The following is a 27,648-nucleotide window of genomic DNA, read 5'->3' on the forward strand; positions in this document are numbered from 1 at the left end:
TAACTGACACCAAGGACTCTGCTAGGCACTGGACAGTAAACACATAATTTAACTAACAAATTAATTTTGGTTTAGGCACATTTAGCCCAAGAGTTTCCTATGTCAAGCACTATGGTTATAGAGCCAGAGGGCAAAGGAGCCCCACGAACTATAATTTCCCAACTAATGTAAATACAGAAAGGGTGTCCGCGCCAAAGTATTCATGACAGCGCGCGACCTGAGACAGTCCTTGCAGGCACCGGGCTTCTCCGTTTGCCTGCCGCGCACGCGCAGACCAGGAGTGCGTTCGCCTGCTTTCCGCCCCTCCGCCCTCCAGGTGGCGCTGGCGCACTCGCCGCTGCTGCTGCCGGCGCCACCACCTCCTTTCGCCGGGCCAGGCCGGGGTGGCGCTGGTCGCCTCGCCGGCTGCAGGTCCGCCTCCGCCGCGGCGAGGGCGTGGGCTCCGGGCTCCCGGAAGCGGCGGCCGCGGCGCGGAGCCCAGCGGGCGTCGATCCCCGGAGCGGCAATGCGCGGCGGCCGGAGGCTGTGACTTGAGCTAGGCGGCCCGGTTGGGGCCGCTGATTGGTGGCTCATTGAGGCGGCGGCCCTGGCTCTGGCTCCTCGGGGCGTAGCGTGGCGGCGGCCGAGGTGATGCTGCTCAAGCTCCTGCAGAGACAGACCTATACCTGCCTGTCCCACAGGTATGGGCTTTACGTCTGTTTCGTGGGCGTCGTTGTCACCATCGTCTCCGCCTTCCAGTTCGGAGAGGTGAGTAGCGGCGCGGGAGCTCTGGCCAGGGCGCCTTGAACCCGCGCGAGCCCACGGCCCCCGACCCCCGGCCGCCCTTGCCGAGCCCCGGGGCGCCCCAAGCCCTGGAGCGCTTGACCCCTGCCTCCCCATCCTTCCAGCAGCTCCGGCGACAGTTCCCAGCGCCTGCCCTTTCCCCGGCGGCGCGGAGGACTTAAGTCGAATTTCAGCATCTGGGGTCGAGCTTTCGTCCTCCCGAGGGTTTGGGGGAATAGGCGCTCGTTCTGATTCCCTTTCCTACCAGGTGCGTTCTTCAGGTTCCCCAGGTCATTTGACTTGCTCCCTCAGGCCTTATCCTCCACGAAGCCCCACTCCCGGGACCCAGAGTTGTTGTCTTCCCATTCCGAAATTCCCGTTCCAAAATTCCCATCCCTCGCCCCTCCTACAGTTTTCTTCCTCGGGTGTCACCTTTCTAATCTTTTCCCTTTTGACAAAGGCACTTCAATCTTTTTAATATAGGTTCTTCCAAGGGCATGTGCGGTTTTGCACGTGAATTTGCAATGGGGAGAGTGTACTGGCTCAATATTGAAAGGACTTAAATGTGCAAAGGAGACTTTTTCGCACTTAGGCTCTGCCATTGGGGACAACTATACATCAGCAGCTAGCCCTACTCGCAGGTGTGCAAACACTGGTGCGAGAGATCTCTTGGCAGCTCCAAACACCTGTTTCCCTGTGCCGAGATCACCTGAGGTTTAGGGCCCTTTCACGTGACCAGGACAACTTACTGATCTTGGACTCCAGCACCTAACGTCTTGGGAGTCAGCACAAGCTCTTGGGTCATGGGACAGGCTAATAATTTAGACTCCAGATCACACAAGCCCAGCCTTTCTGGATCTGCTCGTAGTTAATGTGCAGTAAAGTAGTTGGGTCAGACTGTAAATTCCTCAGGGGGTCCAAGCAACAGGTTTGGGTGGGGGAAACACCTAGGTTTAATAGATTTTGTACCGTTTTGGGTATACACTTTAAACATTTTCGTGACTGAAGCAACCCTTTGGTTTAGGGTGGATAGTTATTTTATTATTGATGGTCTAATACACTATTCTTTATCATAAACAGGTTTACTGTAACTATGAGTAGATCAGAACTGGAAGAGTACATATATGTGATTTTAGAGAACACCACTTTTATCCATGACGAACCATGATTTAGCAATTAGGAGAAAAATTGTATTTTCAAGTTGTTAGAAATGTCTATATGTGTGTGTGTATGTATATAACTGGATATGGTAGGAAGTCGAACAAGTTTTTAAAATTAGCACAGTGGCTTATAGAAGTTCCACAGTATACTTTTGCTTGAAGTCTGTACCGATACTGGGTTGTAAGCTCTATAAAAGAAGGTGCTGTCTACTGTCTGTTTAATTACTATAACCTTGGCACAAGCACTGTGCCACAGTGTGCAGTCAAAATAGTTGTTGAATGAATGAATGAATGATGTGACGTCGTTTCCAAGTATACACTTTTAGTATTTTTTGGTCTAGGGGCTAATAAAAATAAATTGCGTAAGGGTGAGAAAGTGCCCCAGTCTTGTAAGTGTGGAATATGTAATATACCACCTGCAGTTCTATATTTGTTTCATATGTTACAACTTAGTATAGTGAATGTATCTATGTTCTTATTGCTGATAAGGTTTTGGGGGGGCCCTGAATAATTTAAATTAGCTGTTTATTGACAACCCTACAGTGTGAGAGTGACTCAAAGCATCAGTTGTTAGAAATTTTTATTTTATATTTTAGATGCCTGGTTATTTATTCACCAGAAGAAAGACTTCTGTCAGTCTTGAAATGACTTCAGATTTTAAAGTTTGGAACAGGCAAAAGAAATGAGAGGCAAAGAACGGCAGCAGGTGTCACAGGAGGTGGATACAGCTGGCTCAGTGTCACTTTTCCAGCACAGTAGAAAAGAAGAACTGCTGGATTAGGCAGGTCTGGGTTTGAATGCTGGTGCCAGTATTGATCATGATAATACTTAATACATAGGGATTACCAGGTTCCAGGCCGTCTCTTAACTGCTTTACATACATTCATTTATTTAATCCTTATATCATCCCTGTGAGATGGATACTATTATTACACCCATTTTACAGGTGATGAAACTAATGCACTTGCACAAGTTAATCCAGCCCATTCATGGCAGAGCCAGGCTTCAAACCTACGCAGTATATGGGCCTAGAGCTGTAGTCTTAAGCACATTTCTTCATGGTCTCTCAAATAGCCCAGGCTATCCTTTGAATGATCTTGGAAAGGATACTTTACGTCTCTGAACCTCAGGCTTCCTCATTTTTAAAATGGAGGCAAGAATATTTTCCTTGCTGGTTTGATTGTGAGGACTAAATAAAACATGTATGTGAAATACCGTACACAGTTCCTGGCACATAACAGACTCTCATTAAATAGTAGTAAATACTGTTACTATTATTATTATCAATATCTGTTTTATGTCTTTCATCCTTATTTTGAAATAAATTCCTGAAATAGAATACTGTCATAATACAATTAATATTACCAACTTGTTAATAATGTCACTAATTATAATGGATAAAGGGACTACTACCTTTTTATTTATCATTCATAACTGTGAATTCATAATGTATTTTTTCTTCCCTCTTATAATAATTGCTATTGTTGCTAAATTTTGATAAGCCATTTGTACACTCATCCAAATTTTGAGACAAAAGAGTGGAATTGAGGGAGAGAAGTATTTTTTGAAATATTTCTAAATATTTCCTGGAGGACCCTTGGGACCTCTGATCCAGCAAAAGCAGAGTTGGACCCACATCCACAGGGGGTGCAAATGTGCACTGAAGGTCATTGCTTTGGGGTGAGGGTAACAGGTGGGAACTCATCAGTTGTAAACTAGTTGCCTTGGGCAAGTCAAGTGCCACCTGGAAGTCTAGTTTCTTCATCTACAAATAGAAGCACTAGGTTAACTATACTTTTCTTTTTAGCTTAGAAAGTCTTGATTTTAAATATTTGTCCTTTGTCAGTTGATATTGTGTAGACTTTAAAACATGCTTTTGAAGAAAAAATTTTATCAGGGCCATCATTACTTAGCTGAATTATTTATATACAAGTCTACAATCCCTCCTCTGAAACTTCTGGAACTACTGAATTACCTTATAATTAAACATCAGTATCTTTTACAGTGGAACATATGACTATTCATGCTCAGTGAGGAAAATAAAGACTATAAATAACTTCAAGTCAGTTCAGGCCAAGTTTTGCTACCAAGTAAGTTCAGGTCAGGTCAAGTTTTGCTGCCAAATAAGACACAAAAAGATCTTTACTGTAGAGAGCTTTTTGGATTTTAGAATGGTGAATAAATTGATTGTAGATCACTGCTCTGTGTGTGTGTGTGTGTGTGTGTGTGTGTAAAATACATCACATCAGTAAGTGTACTAAGTATTGGGAACAAATATCCAAAAATTAACTTCCATGACGAAGTCATAGGTGATAGGTTCACACAGAATCTGTTCATTGTGCGTAGTAACTGTTCTGGTTTCTCTGGTCTCCCTGGTCCCTTTTGCTCACATACTTCCTACTGCCATTTTGTATTAATGAGATTATTGTTCAGTGACAAAGAAGATTGAAAACTGGGTCTAGCTCAAGTTACATTGGGCCTTGGTGATCAGTTTCTCATACTAGCTGTTTCAAGAAACAGATTTGTTATTATGTTTGTATCTGAGTAGTTCACTCATTGCATGAATGTATTTTAAGTGTGTTCCTGCCAAAAGCAGCAAATGGGTGAAGTTGAAAGAGACCTGGCCTGAAAACCGTGAGGCAGCCTCTGGCCTGGTTCTGGCTCCAGCATAACTGTGACCCTCAGTGGTTCTCAGACTGTGCTATTCCAGCTGCCTCCTGGGTTGGGGCAGCCACTCTGACCTGTTTTGTGTAGGTTTCTTTTAGGGGAGGGGACAGCTTTCATAGTTAAAAATAATGTTTTAAAACTTCTAGACAAGACTCCCTTTGTAGCCTTAATGTTTTGTGAATATGCATTTATTGGGTGCTTCACAGGAGAAAGCATGAACTATAATGTAATGGACCCTGTGCTTCAGAGAAAATGCCAGCGGCCCTTAGACGACATTGAATCGTCTTTCTCCTTGGAGGGGTTTGGGAGAGATACACAGCCCAGCTGGCTGTCAAAGCAGGGACCTTGTCTTATTCCCTGCTGTGTTCTTAGCACTCAGATGAATGAATGGGAGATGACCTTAGCCAGCCTCCCTTCAAGCTCATTTCCAGTGAAAGTATAAGTTTTCTACTTTGATGTAGACCATCTGTAGTTACCGTTTCTTTCTCCTACATGATTGGTCTGATTGTACTTCGTAGGGTGGAAGGTGCTATCAAAGATGCGAAGAATTTTAGCTCAGCCTTGACCATCTTTGTATAGTTGAGATGAGGCCAGGAGGACTGAGTAACAATAAAGGGAGAAGGAAATTGAATGCCTGAGTAGGTACTCAGTAATCACTTAGAAAATCAGAGGAAGGGAAGAAAATTATGGGTTGAAGCATCATAGACAAAACTGAAGCTTTTACAAGGAGGCAGGAGCTTTTTCTTCTTGAATTATTAGTGGTTTAAAATTGCTGCTGGTATTAGTCAGCAGCACTTGGTTGCAACAGAATCCCAGCTCAAATGTGGCTTAAGAGAAAATATAGTTTTTGACTGGTGTATTTGAGAAATTATAGGGTGAAACTCTGGCAGGGTTGGATCAAGTTGCCGAATGATGTCATCAGGAATCTCTTTTTGTCCCTGTTCTCCTCTGTTGGTTTAGTTTTCAGGCAAGCTCTTCCCATACGGAAGCAAAGATTGCTGTTAGCCACTCCAGCTTCTGATCTACCATTTCAGTAAGCGCAGCAAAAAGAGACCTTCCCTTTCTCATAGTGCAGGCTGGACCCAGGTGGCCTGCCCAGCCAGGGAATGAGTGCCCTTCTTGTGCCCTATTAACCATCTGGATCATCCCCAGAACTAAGGTTATGAACTGGGCTGTCAGTCTCAGGTGAACCACATGATCTGAGAGGAGTTCCCCAGAGGGAAATCACAAGGCTGGTGTCAAAAGAAGCCAAAGCAACAGATGTCCTGGACACTGGCTTGAGTCAAAACCCATTTCTTTTCCTTGTCCTTAAGGTTGACATTGTGACTCGGATAGCTGTTAGCCCTTTACCGTGTTCTAGAAGAGAGATTTTCAACCTTTTTCATCCCATGGCACACATAAACTAATGACTGAAATTTTGCGGCACACCAGAAAATACGTATTTTTTGCCAGTCTGACAGAAAATAGGTATAATTTTGATTCATTCACACTGGATCACTATTGTTGTGTGGGCTGTTGTCATTTTTTGGATTTGACAGTCTATGGGAAAAGAGCTCAGTGCCACTGATTCAATAGTCAGGGTTTAAAAATTCTTGCGGCACACTGGTTGAAAATCGCTGTTTTAGAAGATGTAAAAGTGCGTTGTTTCCCCTCTTAACATCTTGTTACCTTCTTTATCTGGATGTATTATTAATATGGAGTTTGTTAAACCCAGCTCAAGTGTACCCTCATAAATCTCTCAGTAATGATTCAATGTATATATTTTCAATATATATTTAATTTAATGTAGTAATTTGATAGTTGTATTTGCTTTGACTTTGTCTTATTTATTTATTTATTTTTAGGTTGTTTTTTTTTTTATCACCATTCATCTCCCATACGCTCTTTCACCTCTATTCATTCGTCTCCCTCCCAAACTCGCTACATTGTTGTCTGTGTCCAGAAGTTCTTTCTCTCTCTTTTTTTTTTTTCCTTTTTTGCTCAATCTCTCTACCTCCCCACCCCCCACTGGGAGCTGTCAGCCTATTCTCTATGAGTCTATTTTGCTTATTAGTTCAGTTTGTTCCTTAGATTCCACATATGAGTAAAATCATATGGTATTTGTCTTTCTCTGACTGACTTATCTCAGGATAATGTTCTCCAGGTCCATCCATGATCTTACAAAGGGTAAAATTTTCTTTTTTCTTTTTTTATGGCCGAGTAATATTCCATTGCGTAAATTTCCTATAGCTGTTTTATCCACTCATCTACTGATGGACCCTCGGGCTGCTTTCAAATCTTGGCTATTGTAAATAATGCTGCAATGAACGTAAGCGATAAGACAAGATAGACAAGTTCATTTGCTCACCCAGATCCTAATTCTAGGTACTCAGTGAATATTTGTTGAAGAAATACTTATAAAAGTTTACTTTTGGTCACTGATTGTGATTGAGCTTTATGAGGAAAAATGGTTTTAACGAGGTGCCTAATGTCTATAAGACAACTTGCATGATGCCTAGTGTGCAGGGGGTTCAGTAAATGCAATTAAGTGCCAACTGTCCTGTCAGGACCGGTTTTGCCTTGGCTGTGATGCTTACGAAGACAGCCTCAGGAGACCTTCCTTAATGGCTGATGCCAAGGTTGCGCTGAAGAGTACATTAATCTTTCATTAGTAGAGCAGAAAAGTTTACAGTGATTTCTCTACCTGACTATGCTTTATTATGGTTGATATGAAGAAGTAAGTATGTTATTAATTTAATATATCTGGCAGCTTATAATACCACATATTATTCTCGTTCCTTCTAAAATGTAACAAGTGTAGCTCTAAGAGGATATATATTCACAATGTATCATTTGAAGTTTTTACTGTTCTTCAGATTGACTCTTCCAATCTTATGAGCCACATGCAGTATCTTTAGCAGGAGATTAGTCACCCTATGTGTGATTCATACATGCACTAAATTAGGCAAGAAAAATGTGATCTTTCAAAAACGTTACAGATTAGGTCATACTTGTTCAGGGAGAGCCAAATGAACTCTACAGTCAGACTTAAATCAAATTGCCCACTTTAAAATTGCATCCTAAAATTGTTTCTTCTATTAGGTTCTAGTTTTCATTCTCTCTTGATATACCTTTCACTCCCTCTTCCCCTTTCATTACTTCATTCCATTAACATCATTTCTGTCTCTGATTGATTCCAAATTGGATAAAGCTTTTTTACCAAAACTTCAGAAAGGATTCATTTGGCGGAGGCTTAAGGAGGTGTTTGCCATGGGCCAGCTACTCTACTCCTTGCTAGAGACACAAAGCTGGCTCAGTTTTTTCTAGCTCTTGAGGAGTTCACTCACCAGATAGGGAGATGGGCGAGCAGATAGACAAACTTAAAATACATTGTGAGAAATTAAGTTGATGACACAGGTGTGGGTGTCTAGCAGTTTCTCAGTGATGTCTGAGCTTGATCTTGAAGGAGGTGGCTGAGGCCCCCTCTCCCGTTTTTTTAAGAGAAGGAGCCATAGGTGTAAAGCTGTGGGTGTGAGAGGCACTGCCACTTTCCAGGAACAGAAGCAGTTCTGAAGGGCCGTAGCATACCCAGGGTTGAAGCTGGAGAGGCAGGCGGTGGCCGGTTTAGGGCTGCCTCCTGAGAGAGGCTAAGAAATTTCTCTTCATCCTGAAGAAAATGGAGTTCACTCAAACGATTTTAAGCAGGAGAGTGATGAGTCCTATCTGTGTTTAGAACGATTGCTCTACAGATAATGTGGAAGGTGACCTGCAGGTGGAAGAGGATGGTAGCAGGAGACCATGTAGGAATCCAGGTAAAAATACCACATTGAGTTCAGGGCTTCACAATCAGCAGGCTTTCGATATCGAATTTCATAACTGTACAAAAGCCTGAAAGAAAGGTATGTTTGCTTTTGGAAACTTGCACTATCTCTTGTTGACTTATTGCTTGATATTGGGCAAGTCTTTTTATTTATCCCCAGTGTGATGGTATTAGGAGATGAGACCTTTGGGAGGTGATTAGGTCATGAAGGGGATTAGTGCTCTTATAAAAGAAACCTCAGAGAGCTCCTGGGCCCCATCCACCATGTGAGGTGACACAGAAGAAGGGAGGTGACTGTGAGTCTGAAAGCTGGTTCTCACCCGATGCCAAATCTATAGGTGCCTGGATCTTAGTCTTCCCAGCCTCCAGAACTGTGAGATATAAATTTCTGTTGTTTATAAGCTATGGGCTAAGACAGGAAAACAAAATGAGCATGCTTAATCAGATGTGATTAGACAGTGCTTCTGGTGATGAACAGATATCACTTCCTGACTGATATCAAAAGAGGTATAGGGTTAGTAGAAAAGATAAAGCTTAAACTCTCTTTAAGATACATATCTTGGTCTTAGTACCTTTTAATGCAAACTACATTTTGTGTTTGGAAACTATGAAGAACCTTTATAATCTAGGATGATATAAACTGGTGACAGTTAATGTATGAAAAGCTCCATCGATGTTAGGAGTTCTTGCTGCTTGAGGCTGGAGAGCCCCAACATCTTAAGTTTTACAGTGTATCTTGTCACATTTCTTTGCTTGAAATTGAGAGAGTGACACGTGCTTTTACAGAGAGAGAGTTTTATATCCTTGTGTGCCCAGCGTTGCTGTTGTCTCTGTATCTCTAGCCCTTTAGCCCTTACCTTGACTATCTAAAAAATGGATCAGAAAGCAGAAGGTTCTGGAGGGAAACTATGGAGTGATAAGCTGTTTCAAGATGTTTGCCTTGTAAAACTAGAAGCCATATTTGTTCATTCTAGAATAGGTATTGAATTTGTGCCAGGCCCTGTGCAAGGATATGGGAATAAAAATAAAAAGAGGTCAAGCTCCTGACTTTAAGTTGCTCACAGAGGTGTAGACATATATTTAAACAGGTAAATTATATTGCAAAATTGTAAATGCTCTCTTTAAGAGATGTGTGAACAATTTGCATGTAGATATTGTTGTACAGCCCTGCATGACTTGCCCATCTCATTTACTCATTAAAACAGTCTTGTGAAACAGGTGGCATTAATAGCCTCATTCTACGGAAGAAGAAATTGGAAATAGAGAAGTGCCCTAGGTTTTATTATTGATAAGAGCCAGATTTAAACTCACATATTCTGATTGTAAATCTTATGATGATGAGCAGATAGGCACTATATACCTGTTCTCTTCTTCCTAATTACCTTCCTCCCTTCCTTAACCAAGGAATTCCTCTGAAACAGGCAACGATGGGGCTTGGATCTCATTCACTGTTATTCTACCACAGGCGTGTATTTGATCCTGTCTGGAATCATAAAAATCTTCAATAAAAGTGTGTAAAAAGTTTATCACCTGAAAATTTTAGCATTCGTGTGCACAAACCAGTTAAAGGATTATTAGACATCCTGAAAATACTGAGGAAAAATACAAATGTATTATGTGATTGTGGTCATTTATAAACATGCTAAGGAAACAGATCTGGGTCATTTGATTAAGGATGATAAACATACCAGTTTCAGAACTGAGTGATCATGTTCCTAAATGTGTGTTTGACAAAGCTCCGTGTAAATAACTGTCAGAGAAGGCAGCCTGGTGAAGCTGAGAGAGCCTGGATGAAGCAAAGCAAGAACATGGGCTCTAGAGTCGTGTTGATTCAAATCCCAGCCCCTTCACACAATGCTAGTGGCCTGGGGCTTCTCTTTGGAAAATGAGCCATCCTTCTACCTGCCTCGCGGCTGGTCGCCTGTTACAGGGGTTTAGTGGGGAGGAGCGCTTGGCATGAGGGTGCTTTGTGAATGTGTGTACCCACCCCTCCTCCTCTGCCGTGAGCACGTTAAGACTGACGTTGGTTGCCATTTCATAAAAACCGATGAACAACTGATCTTAAATACCTTGAATACCATGCCTCTTAAAATGGAAGTCTTAAAGGTGATAATCATTTTTAACTAGTGAATTACCTATAGATGATTTTTACAATTCTTAATTTATGGTATATTTCAGAGCTCATGGGGTATTTTAATAAACGGTATTTTAGTTCATTGTGTCTTAAATTTTCCCAACACACTACCTTTAGAAGCAGAGTAAAGTGAGTACTGTGAGGAGAGCAGCCTAGGGAGGAGGGGAGGGGCAGAATAGCTCAAAATGGCGAGTAGGAATTTTTTTTTGAAATCTGCAAAACTCACATATGCCTTTTCACTTCGTTTCATAAACATTTGAATTACTACCAATATAACATTTTAAATGCCTTGCCCTTATTCAAATGATGCTTCAGGAAGATATGCTTTGCTTACCATGACTTCTCGGATGCCCAGTATGCTTTTCATACACGTTCCTCGCCCATGGCACGTGAGAATCACTGTCCTACTACAGCAGCACAACAGACTGATGAAATCGATTTTGTACTTACGTTCATAGCTTAGAAAGTTGAGACCTGAGCTTTGTAGCTTACTCAACGTTACACAGACACTGGCAGGAGAACTGGGAGTTTCTCCCAGGAGCTGTCCCAAGTTCCCCAGTCCAGTCTTCTGTCACTCCTGCTATACCAGACATTGGTTAAGAAGAATACGGTGTACAATGAATTGTTCTCAGTATGAGTTAATGATAAATAGACTGAAGCAATTTATAACTTGATTGGTCTGCGGAGATGCTAACATGGGGTGAAAAGAAAGTAACAATAAAAAAGATACCTAATACAAGGCAAAAAATGTTACAAAGCAGTGGGGAGCTGATTTCCAATAAGTGATACTGATGCAAGTTACTCAGAGTTTTGAGAAGGAAGCATTCAGATTGGGCTGAAGAATGTGGAAAGGCGTTGTGGGGGAAAAGAGGCTTGATTCTGTAAGTAGTTGAACCTCTCCTCTGGTCTTTTGTTTATTGCTAATAATGGCTAAAAACAAGATCTAATACAAGTTTGTCTTTTGGTGTCATTTGGAAGATCCTTGTATTTTTAAGGCGTACCCCAGAATAAGTAATTTTATGATTGCCCATTCAAATTTCTGCTCTTTTCCATCCTGGATAGTGTTAAGAAAATGATCTGACACTAACCCTTGAATTTTTTTTTTATTTATAAGCCTTCTTTTTGATCCTTCATATAGCACATGACTCATTCACTTGAAAAAGAGTTTGGCAAGATTTCCACGGTAGGGTCTAGTTGAGAACTGATTTAAGCAGAAAAAGGAAATAGTTATGGCAGAAGAAAACCGAGTTCAAATGTTGACAGGACTGGAAATAGGGACAGGAGACCCAGAGGAGACTAAAGATAGAAGAGATATGGTATCCCATGTCGTCGTCATGTGGTCTCATTTTAGAAACTGCACCAGCCACACAGCTCTGCACTTCCTTTAGTCACATACAAAGTGGGCAAAAGTAGATTTACAGTTGTTCATATGAAAAATAATACAAAATTAATAAACAATAATACAAGAATAAACTCACATACTCATAACTATAAACCTACTTTTGCCCTTCCCTGTACTTTTAAGATTGGAAGGGATTTCAAAGACAATTCGGTCAGATCCCCTTTGTTTGGTAGATGAAGAAACAACCCAAAGAGCCTAACTTGCGTGAGAACTCTTGTAAGAGTGACAGAGCTGGGACGAAATCCTGCTTCCCCAGTTGTGAAATCCTGCTTCCCGAGTTGTGACCCGGCTGCCTTCCCCGAGGTCTAGGTGTGAAGAATTCTTGGCTAGTGGCAATGTTCCTTAGTGTGTTAGATAAGGACCCTTTGCTGTTACTGTTGTTGTTCTTTCTGATACGTGAAAGTGGCTTGGAGATGGTGAGATTAACTTATCTGATGAAGGAAGACCGAGCGTGGTGTCAGCGCGGTGTCAACGCACCGAGTCAGCGTTTCTCAGCCGTTTGTGAAGTGTGCCCTCTCGTGTTTTCTCCCTGATGCTGGGCAGCAGGCCACAGGGGCCCTCAACCTGATTCCGGGGTCCAGGGTCTTGTCATGGCCCAAGAAGGATTCAAGAGCCCAAGAGCATGGCAGTGGGATTTATAGCAAAGCACAGTAAATTTATTAAAGCTATAGTATGCACTCAAGAGGTGAGAGTAGGCAACCTTGGAGAACGAGATGCCCCAGTGGGGTCTGGGTGGCAGGTTTTAATTAAACGTGGGCTAGTGGGAGGAGAGGGTGGTCCTTGGTTTCTGACACTGAAGAGGTGACTACGCACATGGCTCACCCCTATTCCTCCTTTCTAGATAGCGATTTCTTTTTTTGCTTTTAGGTCCTCTCAATTACAGGAAACTGGGGAGGAAGAAACGGGGAAAAGGTGGTCAGTGAAGGCCACGTCTGCGATGTTCCAGCCAAGGCAGAAAAGGGGAGGGGTAGAGCTTGAAGCCTTTGCTCTCTTTTCTAACTTTTCTGCCTTATCCCCACCTTTGGGGTGCAGGGATATTGATGGAGAATCACTTCTGTTTGAGCTCAGTACATTGACACAGGTTGATACAATTATATTATTAAAATAGGTAACATACTCGGTATGTGCCTGCCACTGGGGTTGGTGCTGTGTCTGGTACTAATGGTAGAGCTCACTCCCTCTCCTCCAGGAATTTGCAGTCCAGGTCGAGAGGCCAGTTGTATACGTGTGTAACCTCAAATGCACCGCGACTGCAACGGGGCCCTTCATTCCCACCAGGTTTCATCTTCACTATACCTGCTCCTCCTCTGTCATTAAGTGGCCCCAATGTCTGTTCAGTCAGTCACACTACCTACACTGAAAACCTAGCAATCACCCTTGATTCTCCTCTCCTCACTTTCCTGCCCAGTCTGGTAGCAAACCCTCTAACACACCCCGTTCTCCAGCTGAACTGCCGACAGACTCCTGTTCATCCTTTAAGACTCTGTTAACATCGCTTCTTCAGGGAAGCCTTTTTGGTGTCTTCCTAAAAACAGTCCGATATTCCTTTAGTGTAGCTAGAGCCAGCAATAAAATTCTATTAAAGGTAGTTGTCTGTAGTTTCTTAAAGCCGTTGAACTTAGCTTATTTCTCTTTGTCAACCTAGTACAAGGCACATTAGACCCTCAGTTTTTAAATCAATATATTTTGAAATCAATTGTTTTTGTTTTTTTAAATTTTACTTACTTATTTTTAGAGATGGGGAAGAGAAGGAGAAAGACAGGGAGAGAAACATCAATGTGTGGTTGCCTCTCACACGCCCCCTGCTGGGGACCTGGCCTGCGACCCAGGCATATGCCCTGACTGGGAATCGAACTGGTGACCCTTTGCTTCGCAGTCTGGCGCTCAATCCACTGAGCCACACCAGCCAGGGCTGAAATCAATTGTTTTTAAATCAGTGCATTGAGTGGAAGAATTATTCGTTGAATTTGTGGTATTTATGAAGCATCCCAGTAAAATAAGGTGGTAAAGACAGAGGCCAGATCTTGAAAAACCTGAGTGCCATGAAAAGAAATGAGCAGTTGTAGCTGGGCACATAGATCCGCAAGGCTGCTCCTAGAGCCAGATGTGGTCATGTTACTGCATTCTGGGCAATAAAAACAGTGGTGCAGTTTCCAAGAAGTCTTTTTTTTATTTTGTTCATTTCAGTGGTTTAGTTCATTCATTGAACAAGTGCAAAGGCAAAACCTAAGAATAAAGGCTGTCATGTGAGAGCATCAGCATTTCAGTCCTCACCATCATGGACACTCAGAAAAATATCAGCAAAATTGGGGGGGATTTAGGAATACATGAAATCTCAACTTATCTGCAGCGAAGACATTTTCTTTTAAAACGGTACTTGCCAAGAAGCCTCCTTAAAGGAGAGACATGTCTTTCCCTTTCTCTCCTTTCTGCTGGCGAGAATGAAATGTCAGTGACTAGGACTCTCACAACCCTCTCAGCGCAACAGGGCCATGTCCTAGGGCCGGTGGAATAGGAATCTTGGAAGAAGCCTTGGCGGGAAGGAGGGCATTCCGGGATGAGGAAGAGAATGAAAGGACACATGTAAGGGTCCGAGAGAAGAGGATGAGCTGGCAAAGGAGACTGAAAAGGAGCCACCAGAGTGATGTGAGGAAAACTAAGAAAGTGGTTCCGAAAGGAGGAACGGGCAACCACTACCAGTTGAGTGAGATAGAGCTGCCTTAAAATCCTTTAGTGCCGCTGTCCCACGGTGCACAAGGCACACCGTAGGCAGGGCCCAGCTCCCTCTCCCAGCCTCATTTCTCTCCAGTTACTACCTGTGCATAGTTGCTCTCAGGCAACTCACCTTTGCTGCTTTCAACCTTTGAACATGCTCTTCTGGCTCTGTCCCTTTCGTCCTGCCTGGTGAACTCATTCTCCAAGACCCAATTCTCGGATCACATCCTTTTAAAGCTGCTTGATTCTCATGTATATGTAACTGTCCTTATGTTGTCATTTATTCATCTGGATTGAGCACAATGTCTGGCATGTGGCAGGCACCGAGTAATGGGATGGATTTTTACCTGTTCCTTTCGCAGTTCTCAATGAAGTGAAAGTTACGAACTCTTTAGTATTTGATGCAAATTAAATATTGTTTCTTTTTCTTTCTTCTTTTTTCCCCCCTAGGTGGTTCTGGAATGGAGCCGGGATCAATACCACGTTTTGTTTGATTCCTACAGAGACAATATTGCTGGAAAGTCCTTTCAGAATCGGTAAGAAAAGATCATTTTTGGAGAGTAGTTTCTTTTGGCTTAAACGATGAACCATGAATTCACCCATTTTTTAAATATAGCAGTCGAAGGGGTCTTTCCAAGTTGTAGATATAGTTTAACTTATTCAAGACTACTCCCATCTGAAGGAACCTTGTAGTCCATCCTCACATTTTTTAGATGGAAAATCTGGTTCCCAAGCGATCTCATTTTATCCTTGCCCCAGTTCTGTGGGGCGAAGGTAATTCCATCTGCCTGAAAGACCAGGAAACGAGGTGCCTACTCTGCAGCCAGTCCTGAGCCATGGCCAGTGTTCCTTGGCTGACATCACTCTGATAACGAGGGCCTGTCCCATGGTAGCCACCGGGACTGACCCTCCCTGCCCCTTGCAGTGATCTTGCTGCCTTGCTGTGGGAAGGAGCAGACAACCTCCCAGTTGGAGTCTTGGTTTCTTACGGCCAAGCTGCTTGGTGCAACCATTCTTGAATGCTGCCTTCAATCTTCTTTTTCTTCAGAGAGCTTTTCTTCCTCAGAAGACACACTGGGGTGGAAGCAATCTTTTTCAGTGTCTTCCTTCCCTTGTTGCAACTAAAATGAATCACACAGGTTCTTTTCGGTTTTTGTCTCTAGAACTATTACTTACATTGTTTTATATTGTAAAAGCAATAGATGACTATGGTGAAAACAATTCAAACACTATAGAAAAATAAAAAGTAAAGCCTCTCTCTTTTCCATTCTGGATTTCCCCTCACCCAAAGGGACCACTGTTAATGAGTTTTTGTTTTGGATTCTTCTGGTGATCATCACTCCACTTTAAAAAAAAAATAAAGAGTCCTCTCCTTTGTGCTTTATTCACTGTATGCAGCATCTATTGATTCTCCTTTTCATTGTAATGACATAACAGCAGATCAGCACAGGGCAAGGAGCAAGAGGGGACAGAGCCAAATGTGGGGTAGCTACCAAGGCAGTTAACCTCACAAAAGACCTTGGCCTCAGTGTCAGAGGCCATAACCAGAGATCCTGACTGTCGTTTCCTCCTGAGGACAGAATCCCATAAATCCTTCCTTGTACTCTCACTGAACCAGAAAACCTAATGAAGCTAAGAGTAATATTTGGTGTCAATTGACAAACCAGAAAACTCACTGAACCAGAAAACCTAACAAAACTACAAGTAATAATTGCTGTTAATTGACACACTTTGATGGTTTTCTGAGAACCTATATGTCACTGATCCTCTGGAGCCCTTGTCCCCCACTTAGAAGCACTTCCTTGTCCCTCTGTTCCCTTGTTATGAGAGACTAGTGATTTCTATCAAGTGAGTAGTTTTAAAAATAACTGTGCTAATTAGATGTATGTAGTATTATAGTCCTCACTGTCTTAAGAGAGGTTGAGGGATTTCTTGAGTTGACCTAAAGCTTTAGTCTTTGCTTTGGTCCATAAGCACCCTCCATACGCATAGTGCCCTGAATTTTCTCCTTCAGTCAAGATTAAATCTTTGAGTCTTACACTGTTTTAGACGCTGAGATGGGACTATCTGCTGTAAAGAATTTTGTAGTCTAATAGGGGAGGAATCTTGTAACCAAGTAACTAGTAAAGTAGGGAAATCCTAGAGCTTTCTCTTAGGATCTCTTAAAACAGCAGTTTTCAAAGACTTGGGGGGGGGGGCATCTGTGAAATCAAAACTATTTTTATAACCATACTGAGGTGTTAATTTGCTTTTTCACTGTGTTGACAGTAGCACTGATGGTATACAAGCAGGGCCGGTAAAATCGCCACACCTTACTTAGCGTGAGTCACTGTGCTTTTTACCACTGCATCTCTGCAGGGGCAAGAAAAAGCTAGTTTCACTTAAAAACGTTTATGATGAAGCAGTAAAAAATTATTGATTTGATTACATCTTGACCCTTTGAGTAAATTTTTCTTTAATGTCTGTGTGATGAAAATGGAAGGAAACCTGAAGCACCTGACTGCGTAGGGACTGTCTTGAGGAAAAGCGCTGGAGTGATTGTTTGCTGAGTTACAACCCAACTAGCTGTTCTGTTCCCTGAAACACCACTGTTAAAACTTGAAAGGACAAATTCAAGTGTGGTTAATCAGACTCGGTTTTGGCAGGTACTTGACAGTGAACAAAGCAATCCTGTCTCTTGAAGGAAAGCAAGTACTTGTATTTGTTGCCAGTGATAAAGCTTGAGCTTTCAAGTGAAAATCAGAATTTTGGCACACTTGTTTCCACCACTGTGAGCTTACTGGCTTCACAATATTGTAGACTTCTCTGATTGGATTTGTGGCATTATCCAAAAAATCATATTTTTTAATATTAGAAAATTAAGGAAATGTGTCACCATTTGGCAGATCTGCATAACTCAGTATGCTATTATTTTCCAGATAACCAAACATTGCATGAGTGAAAGAGCCATTCAAAGCGCAAGAAAGACCAATGGATTTTAATGTAAAAGCACAAAAATTCATTAATGTGGTTTTAGATTCCACATTGCAACTAATTTTTAAGAAGCTACCATTTATTTTGTAGTAACAAAGAAGAATATCCACTATTATCTGGAAAGGTTATTAAAGTACTCCTCTTTATGACTTCATATCTGTGTGAGTCTGGGTTTGTTTTGTTTGTTTTTTAAAATATATACTTCAGCCAAAACAACATAATGGGACCGACTGAATACAGGAGATTTGAGGTACTTGCTTTTTCCTGCCAAATCACTAAAGAGATATGCAGAAATGTAAAACAATGCCTCTCTTCTTACTAATTTTTTCCTTTTGATAATACTGTTATTGTTACTTAAAAAGTTATTCATACAAATAGTTAAAACGTGAAAAGGTTTATGTTGTTTTAAAATGAATGAATAAATATCTGTAAATGTCTTTTACTTTTAAATATGGCAGGTGTGGATAGTTATAACCTATAAGCAAAAGCGTTTTTGGTGCCTTAATAATTTTTAAGGGTGTAAAAGGTCTGGAGACGAAAAGGTTTGAGAACCATTTTCTTAATGTAGCAATTCTCAGACTTTAGTGTGCACCAGAATCCAATGGAAACCTTGAGAAAACATAGTTTCTCCCCACACCAGAGTGTCTGAGGCTGTAGGTCTCAGAGGGGCTCAGAAAATTTTCATTTCTAACATGTTCACTGATGATACAGAAGCTGCTGGTCTGATGAACACATTTTGAGAACTATTGCGTTAATGAATTCTTAATGAAATATAAATTTTCTGCTTTTTCCGTTTTCTTTTTAATAATGCCAAGTTTTAAAAGAAAAGCTCAGAATGGATTTTTTCTTTTCTTTTTTAATTCAACTCTTTATTGAGTACCTATCCAACCTATGGTGCCTTACGCTGTACTGGGTGCTGGTGGTGCAGTTGAATAAATCCCTGCCCCAAGGTCTTCAAAACTTTTAAAAGGAAAACCAGCTTAGAAAACCCAAGTACTGAGGTCAGCAGTTTTACTCAAACACTCTTATTCTCTCTCTGAAGAATTTTTTGCATGTATGTTAAATATTTCTTTTCTTAATATTTGATTGCATGAAAATATAGTTTGATTTTTGTGCAGGGATATTTCAACATTGCCTAATTTTTTATGATGACAAGTGAATAGATCATATCTGACATATCTCATGTTCTAATATATTTTAAAGTACCGTAATGTTTATGGGAAGTTTCATTGTTTTGCTAGTTTTTATTTAAGTCTCTTTAATATTTGTTTGCCCTACATGAAAAAAAAATCCCATTCTATATGTCAGCAACAAGTGAATATATAAATTATTTACTGCTATTAATTGTGAGGCATTAAGTCAGTTCAGGGCTCAATTTCATCATCTTGAAAACATAGATATGAGGCCCTGGCTAGTGTGGCTTAGTGGATTGATCACCAGCCTGCAAACTGGAAGTTCACAGGTTCGATTCCCATTCAGGGCACATGCCTGGGTTGCAGGCTGGGTCCCCAGTTTGAGACATGAGAGAGGCAACCAGTTGATGTATCTGTCATGTGTGCGTCAATACTTCTTTCCCTCTCTTCCCCTCTCTCTAAAAATAAATAAAATTTAAAAAAAAATAAAATGTAGATACTAGATTAAGTATAAAATCTCTCCCAATTCTTTAGTTCTCTGATACTATTTAAATTCTAGGTTTTCTTACCTACTTTATAGAGTGTAGAACCAAGGGACTCTTAAGTGCTTTTTTATTCATTTAAGCTAAACTGATTAAAAATAAAAGCTGCGTCACTGTCACCACAGCTTTAGTTTTGAGCCACAGGTGACTTCTGTAGTCTTCAGTCTAAGATAAAGACTTCCTTCTTTTCTGGAAACTAAGATTGTCTCATAGTCAGAACGAAAGACTCATACTCCGTGTGACCATGTCTAACAGAAAAACAGTTGACTCACTGACCTGGAGCAAACCACACGATCTCCTTAGGTTTGTTAGTTTAACACCAACGAATTAAATTGATCATATAATACAGCCTTATTAGAAGAACCTGTACATATACTTACATTGTTTTCCTCAATTGAACATGCATGGATAGCTCTCGATTCTATTAGAAAATCTTTAATAGCAGATAATTACTTTTACAGAAAAGCTTTGGAATGTGCAATCCTTTTTCTTCTTTTTTTAAACTTTTAAAAATATATCACTTAAGCAGTTTTTTATTTTTTAAAAGTTTTTATTTATTTTTTTTGAGAGAGGGGAAAGGGCGAAGAAAGAGGGAGAGAAACATAGATGAGTTGCCTCTCATCTATGCCCCCAACTGGGACTTGGCCTGCAACCCAGGCATGTGCTCTGCTTACCGAACGTGGACCTGTTGCGGGGGGAGCCCCAGATGCTATTACAGGAACAATGCCCCCCCTTTTCCTGGGGCCCCTCTGTTCTAGGTCCTTGCCTGCTGCCCTTAAAAATTACAGCTTTCAATGGCAGAGTCTGGTGAAAAGGAAAGGATTCATTCAAAAGTTATACAGGTTTGATTAATGGCTAAATGATGCCATTAAATCTCAAAATCCCATTAGAACACCCGCCAACACACACACAGTCCTGCCTTCCCCGCTTTGCCCAGTCAGGCTAGTCAGGTTCTGTCCTTCAGAAAAAAAAGAACAGAAGCCTGGGGCTCACTACGCAGGCCTCTTGCAGTTCCAAGCACCATCCACTGCCTTGCCACGACCTCGAGTTCTTAATTCAGAACCAAGTAGCACCTTCTCATGACCCACGAGCAAGAGTCCTTTCTCCTGTTTCCTTCCTATATGGTCTTGACATTGTTCCCTTTTGGCATGGAGCAAACCGTCTCCTAGATCTCATACACACACGATTAACAGCAGGGGGAGGGGGAGGGTTAGCCACCTGGATGGCTGCTACCTCGCTTTCCTGCTTCCTAAACCACGTGGTCAGGGGAGCCTTCACTCCACTCCCAAAGCTGCGTGGTCAAAAACCTCTAGCTTGGGTGCCGCACCGGGGTCTTAATCCCGGCGGAATCCTCCCCAGCATCTCCACCCCATCTCGGACTCCTTAGACTCCTTCAGCAGGCGCTGCCACCGGGAGCTCCCCTGTCCAGTTATATCCTGGGTTTAAGTTATACAAACCTTCCTGGTTAGCCTTGTCGATATGCAAAATAACCATCTTTGCATATGAGGTTTGAAGCTGTCCTGCTGTTACTGACATGCAAAATGACTCAATGGCCCTGTTCCCCGTCTCCCATCCCTCATGGCGGCCTGCCTGGGGTGGGGGGAAAATATTCTATATTTTTCCTGGGACCCCATTACAAATCCCCTTTGGTGGCAGGGGGTGGGGCCTGGCTGTGCCCTGTTACACTCTGACCAGGAATCAAACTGGCGACTTTTCAGTCCACAGGCTGACATTCAATCCACTGAGTTAAACGAGCCAAGGCCTCAAGCAGTTTTTTATAAATTTCCAATCTAAACAACCCGAGAAGTTGGGAGTGAGAAGACCTTGAATAATTTACACGAGTGTAATGTGGGGCATTTTTTTTTAATGGAAAGACCAATGTATATGGTGAGAGAATGAACTAATAGTTATTTAATTAACAAGTATACATAATCTGCATGTAAATCATCAGCTTTCAAAGTGGATTTCCAGACCCTCAGCATTGGCATTGCCTGTTGGAAATGCGTATTCTGGGGCTCCTCCTGTCTAGGTCTAATGAATGAGATAGATTCTGGAGCCCAGCCGTCTGTTTCTAAATCTTCTTTATAAACTCAACAGGTAATTCTGATACCTGCTAACATTTGAGAACCATTGATATGGGTAAATGCAGAAAAAAACCCTACAAGAGGAAGCTTTTTCACACAATTACAGTAGGAAAAGAGCCTGAAGATAAAGGACAGAGAGGAAATACTGAAGCAGAGCACAGACTGCGTGATAACATTTCTGTCCTAGAGACACTCCTAGTGGAAGATAGACACACACAAAAATAGTCCAGCGCAGTGTGCCAAGGATTCTTTAGTGTACAATGCACAGTGCATGCAACGAAGCTGCATGTTAGGCAGTACTTTTTCTTTGTGGGAGGAGAGAGAAGAGGCATGGCGACTGGGGAAGAAGGAAGTGGATGAAAGAAAGGATATTCTAAGTAGAGAGGGAAGCATGTTCAAAGACACAGAAACCGGCCAGGTCTTATCCTGTTAGGGTTAGGATATACAATTGGAGTGTCTAGAGCACCAGGTGAAGATTTTGTAGGAGTTTAGCTTTTATTTTTCAGGCAGTGGTGAACCTTGGCAGGAGGGTTGGCAGGTGGTAGCGGTCACATATGCCTGAGTATGAGGTGATTCCTCATTTTCCTCATGAAGCTCTGGGTCCCCTGGTACCTGTTTAATGCCACCTCCTCTTAGGCTCTTCCCTTTGCTCCCAGTGTCTCTGCCACACTGGCCTGTCACCATGCCAGATAGGTGTCTGCCAGGCATTTGCGTGAGGTGTTCCCTTTTTCTGGACCATTCTTCCCCCACTTACCCTCATGCCTTGCTTCACTTCTTTCACATCTGTGCTGAAATGCCATCTTCCAGTGTGGCCATTTCTGGTTTCCCGGTTTAACCCTGACCTCCCACACAGGCATACTTTGTATTTCCATTTTCTGCTTTGTTTTCTCCATAATAACTTATCGTCATCTTCCTGTTTTCACCTTTCTAGAATGTAAGATACATTAAGGCACAGATTCGAGTTTTCTTTAATTTACTGCCGAATCCCTAGCATCTAGAACAGTACCTAGCACATACAAGTGCTCAGTAAATACTTATTCGATGAATGAGTAGACACTCCCTCTTACCATCTCATCTGATTCTTTTAAGCTAAACGTGGTTGTTACTTCTATTTTCCTTCCTTTTTTTATATGAGAGATTTTCCCACCAAACCACATTTATTTTCCCATGAAATAATTAACCCTGCACTGCGTGATATGATTGTAGCCACCCGCAGAGATGCAGTATTGGTCAGCCTTTGGAGCTCTTCGTACTGCTCTGGGCCTTAACCTAGGCCTGGCCTGTGAGGAAGTCAAGAGGAGGGTAAGCTTCAGTCCTTGGCCTAAAAAAACCCAAAAAACAAAAAACAGAGTAAACAAACAAAAAACTACCATACCATTACTTGGAAAAGACCAAACTGGAAACAGAAGCATCCAAAGTATGTGTCATATGTCACTGTGCACTCTTGTGTCGTAAGTCCAGAGCAGACCCTGTAAGATGGGTAGGACTTTGGTAAGTTGATGAAAGAAAGGGGATAAAAAGAGCTTTTAGTCAGGGTACAAACTGGAAAAAAAAAAATACTAAGATGAGGCTTAGATGGGATACCCAAGAATTAAAGGCCTGCCTGCCTCCTCAAGATTAAGATAATAAGGCAAAAATCAAGCAGGTTTGAGAAGTTCGTCTGTGCTATTGTCTCATAGAAAACATTGACTCATTCAGCAAATACTTACTGAGCTTCTTTCTGTGTGCCAAGTACTCGTCTAATTATTTGGGTATTCCGGGAATAAAACAGGGAAGCTTTCTGCCTCTTTGGAACTTACATCCTGGGAGGGGGGACATTCTAGGTCTTGGGGTCAGCAAGGAACAGGAAGGCTGCAGCGTTAAATAGAGCTAAGTATTCATTCTTGACTGCTTGATAACTCTGGTGTAATTTTAAGCTTCTAATTTTTTTTTTTCCTATGGCTGCATTTGTATACCAGTTTTTGCTAAACTGAGAATGTAGCAGTTTTAATATGAGCTTCTAAGACCTCCCCCACAATCTGGAATGTGGAGTGATAGCAGCATCTTTACAAGGTGGTTGTGAGGATCAAATGATGCTAACTACGTAAAGTACCTAAACTACATAAAGAAGGTTCTCAACATACATTAGTCCCTCAGCTCCATTTTGAAAACATGCCACGGTGGAATTAACCTTCTCATTGATTTTTTTCATAACCTCTAAGTTTAAGCCTATTATACTCTTATTCCCAAAATTATTGGAAAAATGCATATGAGCTGGAGGACTTGTGCGTTTGCCCTAGGCTCTGCCTGCCCATGCCAATCGACGTGGTGTACACCTGGGTGAATGGCACCGATCTTGAACTACTAAAGGAACTCCAGCAAGTCAGGGAACAGATGGAAGAGGAGCAGAAGGCAATGAGGTAAAACTGAGATTTGGAAAACAACACAAAAACTTCTACAAGTAACAATACAGCTCGGAAGGTTAAGGTGATGTTTACAATGCCATCCAAACAAAAATCTGCATCTCAAATTCATGCCATTGCAAGATCTCAGCAGTCCTTTGTCTGGTCCTTGTTTCTTGGTGCCTGGAGAGGACTCAGCCGCTGGTGAATTCCTGGCGTCACTTTGGTAGATGGCCGGTTTAGGCCTTGGCGCTCTAGTGATGGCCTTGGTCTCTGAGGGGCCGAAGGTGCAGGAGTCTCCCAAAGGAGCTGTAGGCTTCCTGTTTACTCAGACTTAAGTCCCAGGTATCCTCAGGAAGTAAGGTTTTTTTATGTAAAATAGTTATACAGTGAGATGGATTAGTCCCTTGAAAAATAAAACAGGCCTACAGATTAAAAAAAATTTTTTTTCCATTTGAGAAAAGCAGTAAAAATTACATTACTTTTTAATATCAATTTGGTCACTATGGAACTAGAAACTTTGGTAATTTTTTAAAATATGGAATTTTTTTAAAGATGTTATTTATTTATTTTCAGAGAGAGGGAAAGGGAGGGAGAAAGAGAAGGAGAGAAACATCCATGTGTGAGAATCAAACATCGATTGTTCGCCTCTCACTTGCACCCAACTGGGGACCTGGCCTGCAACCCAGGCATGTGCCCTGACAAAGAATCGAACCAGCAACCCTTTGTTTTGCAGGCTGGTGGTCAATCCACTGAGCCATACCAACCAGGGCTTAATACAGAATTGTGATTTCTTTTTTTAACTTTTTAAATTTTATCTGAGAAAGGTACAGTGGGCTTCTGGAGAGACTTCAGTAGTAGGAACCTGGCTGATGTAAATTCCCCTCTGATTCCTTAGGAATATTTGCTGAGAACTACTCCATTCACTTTGTGAATGTTATGGGTGCACCCCAGGAGCAGGTCATTGGCCAGGTTATACTGCAACAAATAATCTCTTTCTCTCAGTGTAGGAGACTAATATACAACCTTCCCAGTGCATGAAAATGGCTTTAACAGCCTGGTACCATGTTTTACTAGTAAAATGTAAAGGCTTATGTTTTAAGTAAACCGTTACTGTGGAAGATACATGATAATTTTTGTTGATCAGATTTCATTGAAATGTATAATTTATTATATACCTTAAATGTTAAAAGCATTATAGTACTTCTTAACCTACTGGTTAATTCCAGTGGAGTAGCCAAGAAAATCAATGTCATAAGTCATCTCTCGCTCCACATTTAGGGCTAGTGTCCATGGATATGTAATGAAATATGTTTTTCTCTTTCATTAGAGAAATGCTTGGGAAGAACACAACAGAACCAACTAAGAAGAGGTAAGCAATTTGATTTGCTTCTCAGGAATAAAAATTAAAGGATCGAAGTGAAAATTCCAGGTTCTCAGTTGTTTTTGTTGGGAATACAGTATTTTATATTAACTCTTCTGCTGCTGTGCAAACCGTCTTTGGCTAGTTTCGACCCCCAAATTACATGCATTCATCAGATGGGAAGTTTTGCAGTGACAAAGGCATAATTGATTAAGAATTCTGATTATTTGGGTTGGAGCTAACCAAGCTTTATCATTTCTTGGAAGGGTTAGAAAGGTTTTTCTTCTCTATCATTCCCGTTAATCTGTCTCTGTGTGCTCTTCTTTGGCCCTCTTTAACTTATACCCAGTGTTTTCATTCATATCCATTATTTAATTATGTGCTTAGTATATATTTATTTATCTTTAAAGGCTTTCAAAAATTGTATGTCTCATATTTGAGGACTGGGAAAGGAACTTAGCTCAATTTAAAAAAAAAAAAAATCAGATATATCTATCTTGATTTGAATCGTACCTGACTTAGAATCTTGAAACAAGACTGCCTCTCTGAGAAATAGAAATCTCTTTTAACAACCACTTCCCCACTAATCTTAAAATAAAATCTTAAAAGTTGTTTGTAGGAAAATGATTCTGAGCAATTTTGAGATCCAGAAGTACCTTCTGAATCATCTATGTTAATTATGTATATTTATACATACTACTTTTATTACTGTTATTTTTTAATGTCTTTTAAGTTAAAGTAATGATGCAACATCACAGAAATGTTGAAAGGAAAGTGAAAAAAAACAAACTCACAGAAACCTATGGCTCTCATCCAGCAACTATGATCATTTTATTATTCCCTCTTCATGCATGTTTTTATAGTTATAATGTATAATCTATGGGCAATTTTTTATTCTATCCTATTTTTAAAATTTTATGCCATTACACATATTTCTATGTTGGTAAATTATCTTTATGCTTCTAACTTTACAGTTTTAGTAGTTGTATAATATCCCATAAACTAACTGTACTATAATTTACCAAATGTTGGACATTTATATATTTTCACTTTTGTCAATACTTTGTGATATTTTATTTGGGTCCGTGGCATTTTCTGTGTGTGGGTTTGCTTTTTCTGCTTCTCTTTTCCGACTTGGACTAGATTCAGGGCAGTAAACTACTGAGGAAGAAACATATGTATATTTTATGCTATATGGATGTATTACCGAATTGCTTTTCAAAGGGGAAATGGCACACACCCATTCAGAGTGACACCCACAGTTTTGGAGAAGAATAGGTTTACTTGCATTAACACTGAGTCACCATTTTTTGAGGGCTGCAGATTTAAACAAAAGGTGATACCTCACTGTTTTCTTTTTGCAGTTCTTTGATTATTGGTGAGGTTGGACAGTTCTACATACTGTATAGTCATAGCTCCCACTTGGTGAATTCTGTAGCTGTGTCCTTGGCCTCTTCACTTGTTTAGATAATATGTTTATTCTGGGTATTTCTTAAGTGTGGATAAAAATGTCTAACATAAAATCATCTTAGAAATGTGCCCCATTTGCTTTTGTTTGCATCAGCGTCATGTCATGCCCAGTGTATTTAATTGTATTCTGATCAGACCTAGTAAATTGTATCTCGTATGACTCTGTCAACCAGAATTTATCTACTTCCTAATCAGCCTAATAATGGGCTTCACTGGGATTATGAATAATCTTTAAAATAAGAGTAATGAAATGTTTGTTTTTTTGTGCCACCTTGAGTGAGTAAGTTTTGGTGGCAATCATATTTTATTAATAGAAATTTGAAAGCTCCATATTTAGATTTGTACTTGCTTAATGATTTTAAATATTATACTTGCTAACTATACTAAGTCTTCTATTCTTGAAATAAAGTTCCGTGTTTATTAAAATATTATAATTTTTAAATAGGCTGTAGAGAAACAGCTAGAAAATTTAGTAGTACCAATAAGCTTTGTATTGTTGATTAATTTTTTGGGAATGGAATGGTGAGCATGTTGGTGTTTCTTTCCAGTGAGAAGCAGTTGGAATGTTTGCTGACACACTGCATTAAGGTGCCGATGCTTGTCCTGGACCCAGCCCTGCCGGTCAACATTACACTGAAGGAACTACCATCTCTTTACCCTTCTTTTCATTCTGCCAGCGACATATTCAATGTTGCAAAACCTAAAAACCCTTCCACTAATGTTTCGGTTGTTGTTTTCGACAGTACTAAGAATGGTAAGGTCTTCTTGTGGGTATTTTAAAGTCATGTTATCATTGGATATTTTGAATTGAAAATTTCCGAATGGAACAGAAGTGATGCAATTTTAAAGAAATTAAAGGAGAAGCAGAAGAGCTGCCATTGTATCTCAGCCATAACGTCAGAGAGGGATTGTGTGTGTTTTACTCTGTGTAATGCACATGCTTTCTGTGCTGAAGGTCAGAACCTTTAAGCTGGCACTCTCACATTTACCTTACTCCTTTGGCTCTCAGTTATTCTGGATGCTTTTTTTTTTTTTTAAACCACATAACTATTCAACAAGACTG

At 41.0% G+C, this 27,648-nt stretch overlaps 1 protein-coding gene across 2 annotated transcripts in view; it reads left to right on the top strand.

Annotated features, from left to right (window-relative positions):
• Nucleotides 1-443: 443 nt before the first annotated feature.
• The window catches only part of GNPTAB (N-acetylglucosamine-1-phosphate transferase subunits alpha and beta), a 61,274-nt gene continuing 34,069 nt past the window's right edge, over nt 444-27,648 (top strand). Inside the window, exons 1-5 of one of the 2 annotated variants that reach the window (XM_054574627.1) lie at nt 444-747; nt 15,090-15,175; nt 23,651-23,770; nt 25,083-25,124; nt 27,134-27,339. In XM_054574627.1, coding sequence (XP_054430602.1) covers nt 631-747; nt 15,090-15,175; nt 23,651-23,770; nt 25,083-25,124; nt 27,134-27,339 — 571 coding nt within the window. In that variant the 5' untranslated portion in view covers nt 444-630. Of the gene's footprint in view, nt 748-15,089; nt 15,176-23,650; nt 23,771-25,082; nt 25,125-27,133; nt 27,340-27,648 lie in introns of those variants that run through there. The other variant, XM_054574628.1, reaches the window with a different exon arrangement.

The sequence above is a fragment of the Pteronotus mesoamericanus genome, unplaced genomic scaffold, assembly GCF_021234165.1.
Source record: "Pteronotus mesoamericanus isolate MK-2021 breed Mesoamerican mustached bat unplaced genomic scaffold, CSHL_Meso_final contig_263, whole genome shotgun sequence".
NCBI lineage: Eukaryota > Metazoa > Chordata > Mammalia > Chiroptera > Mormoopidae > Pteronotus > Pteronotus mesoamericanus.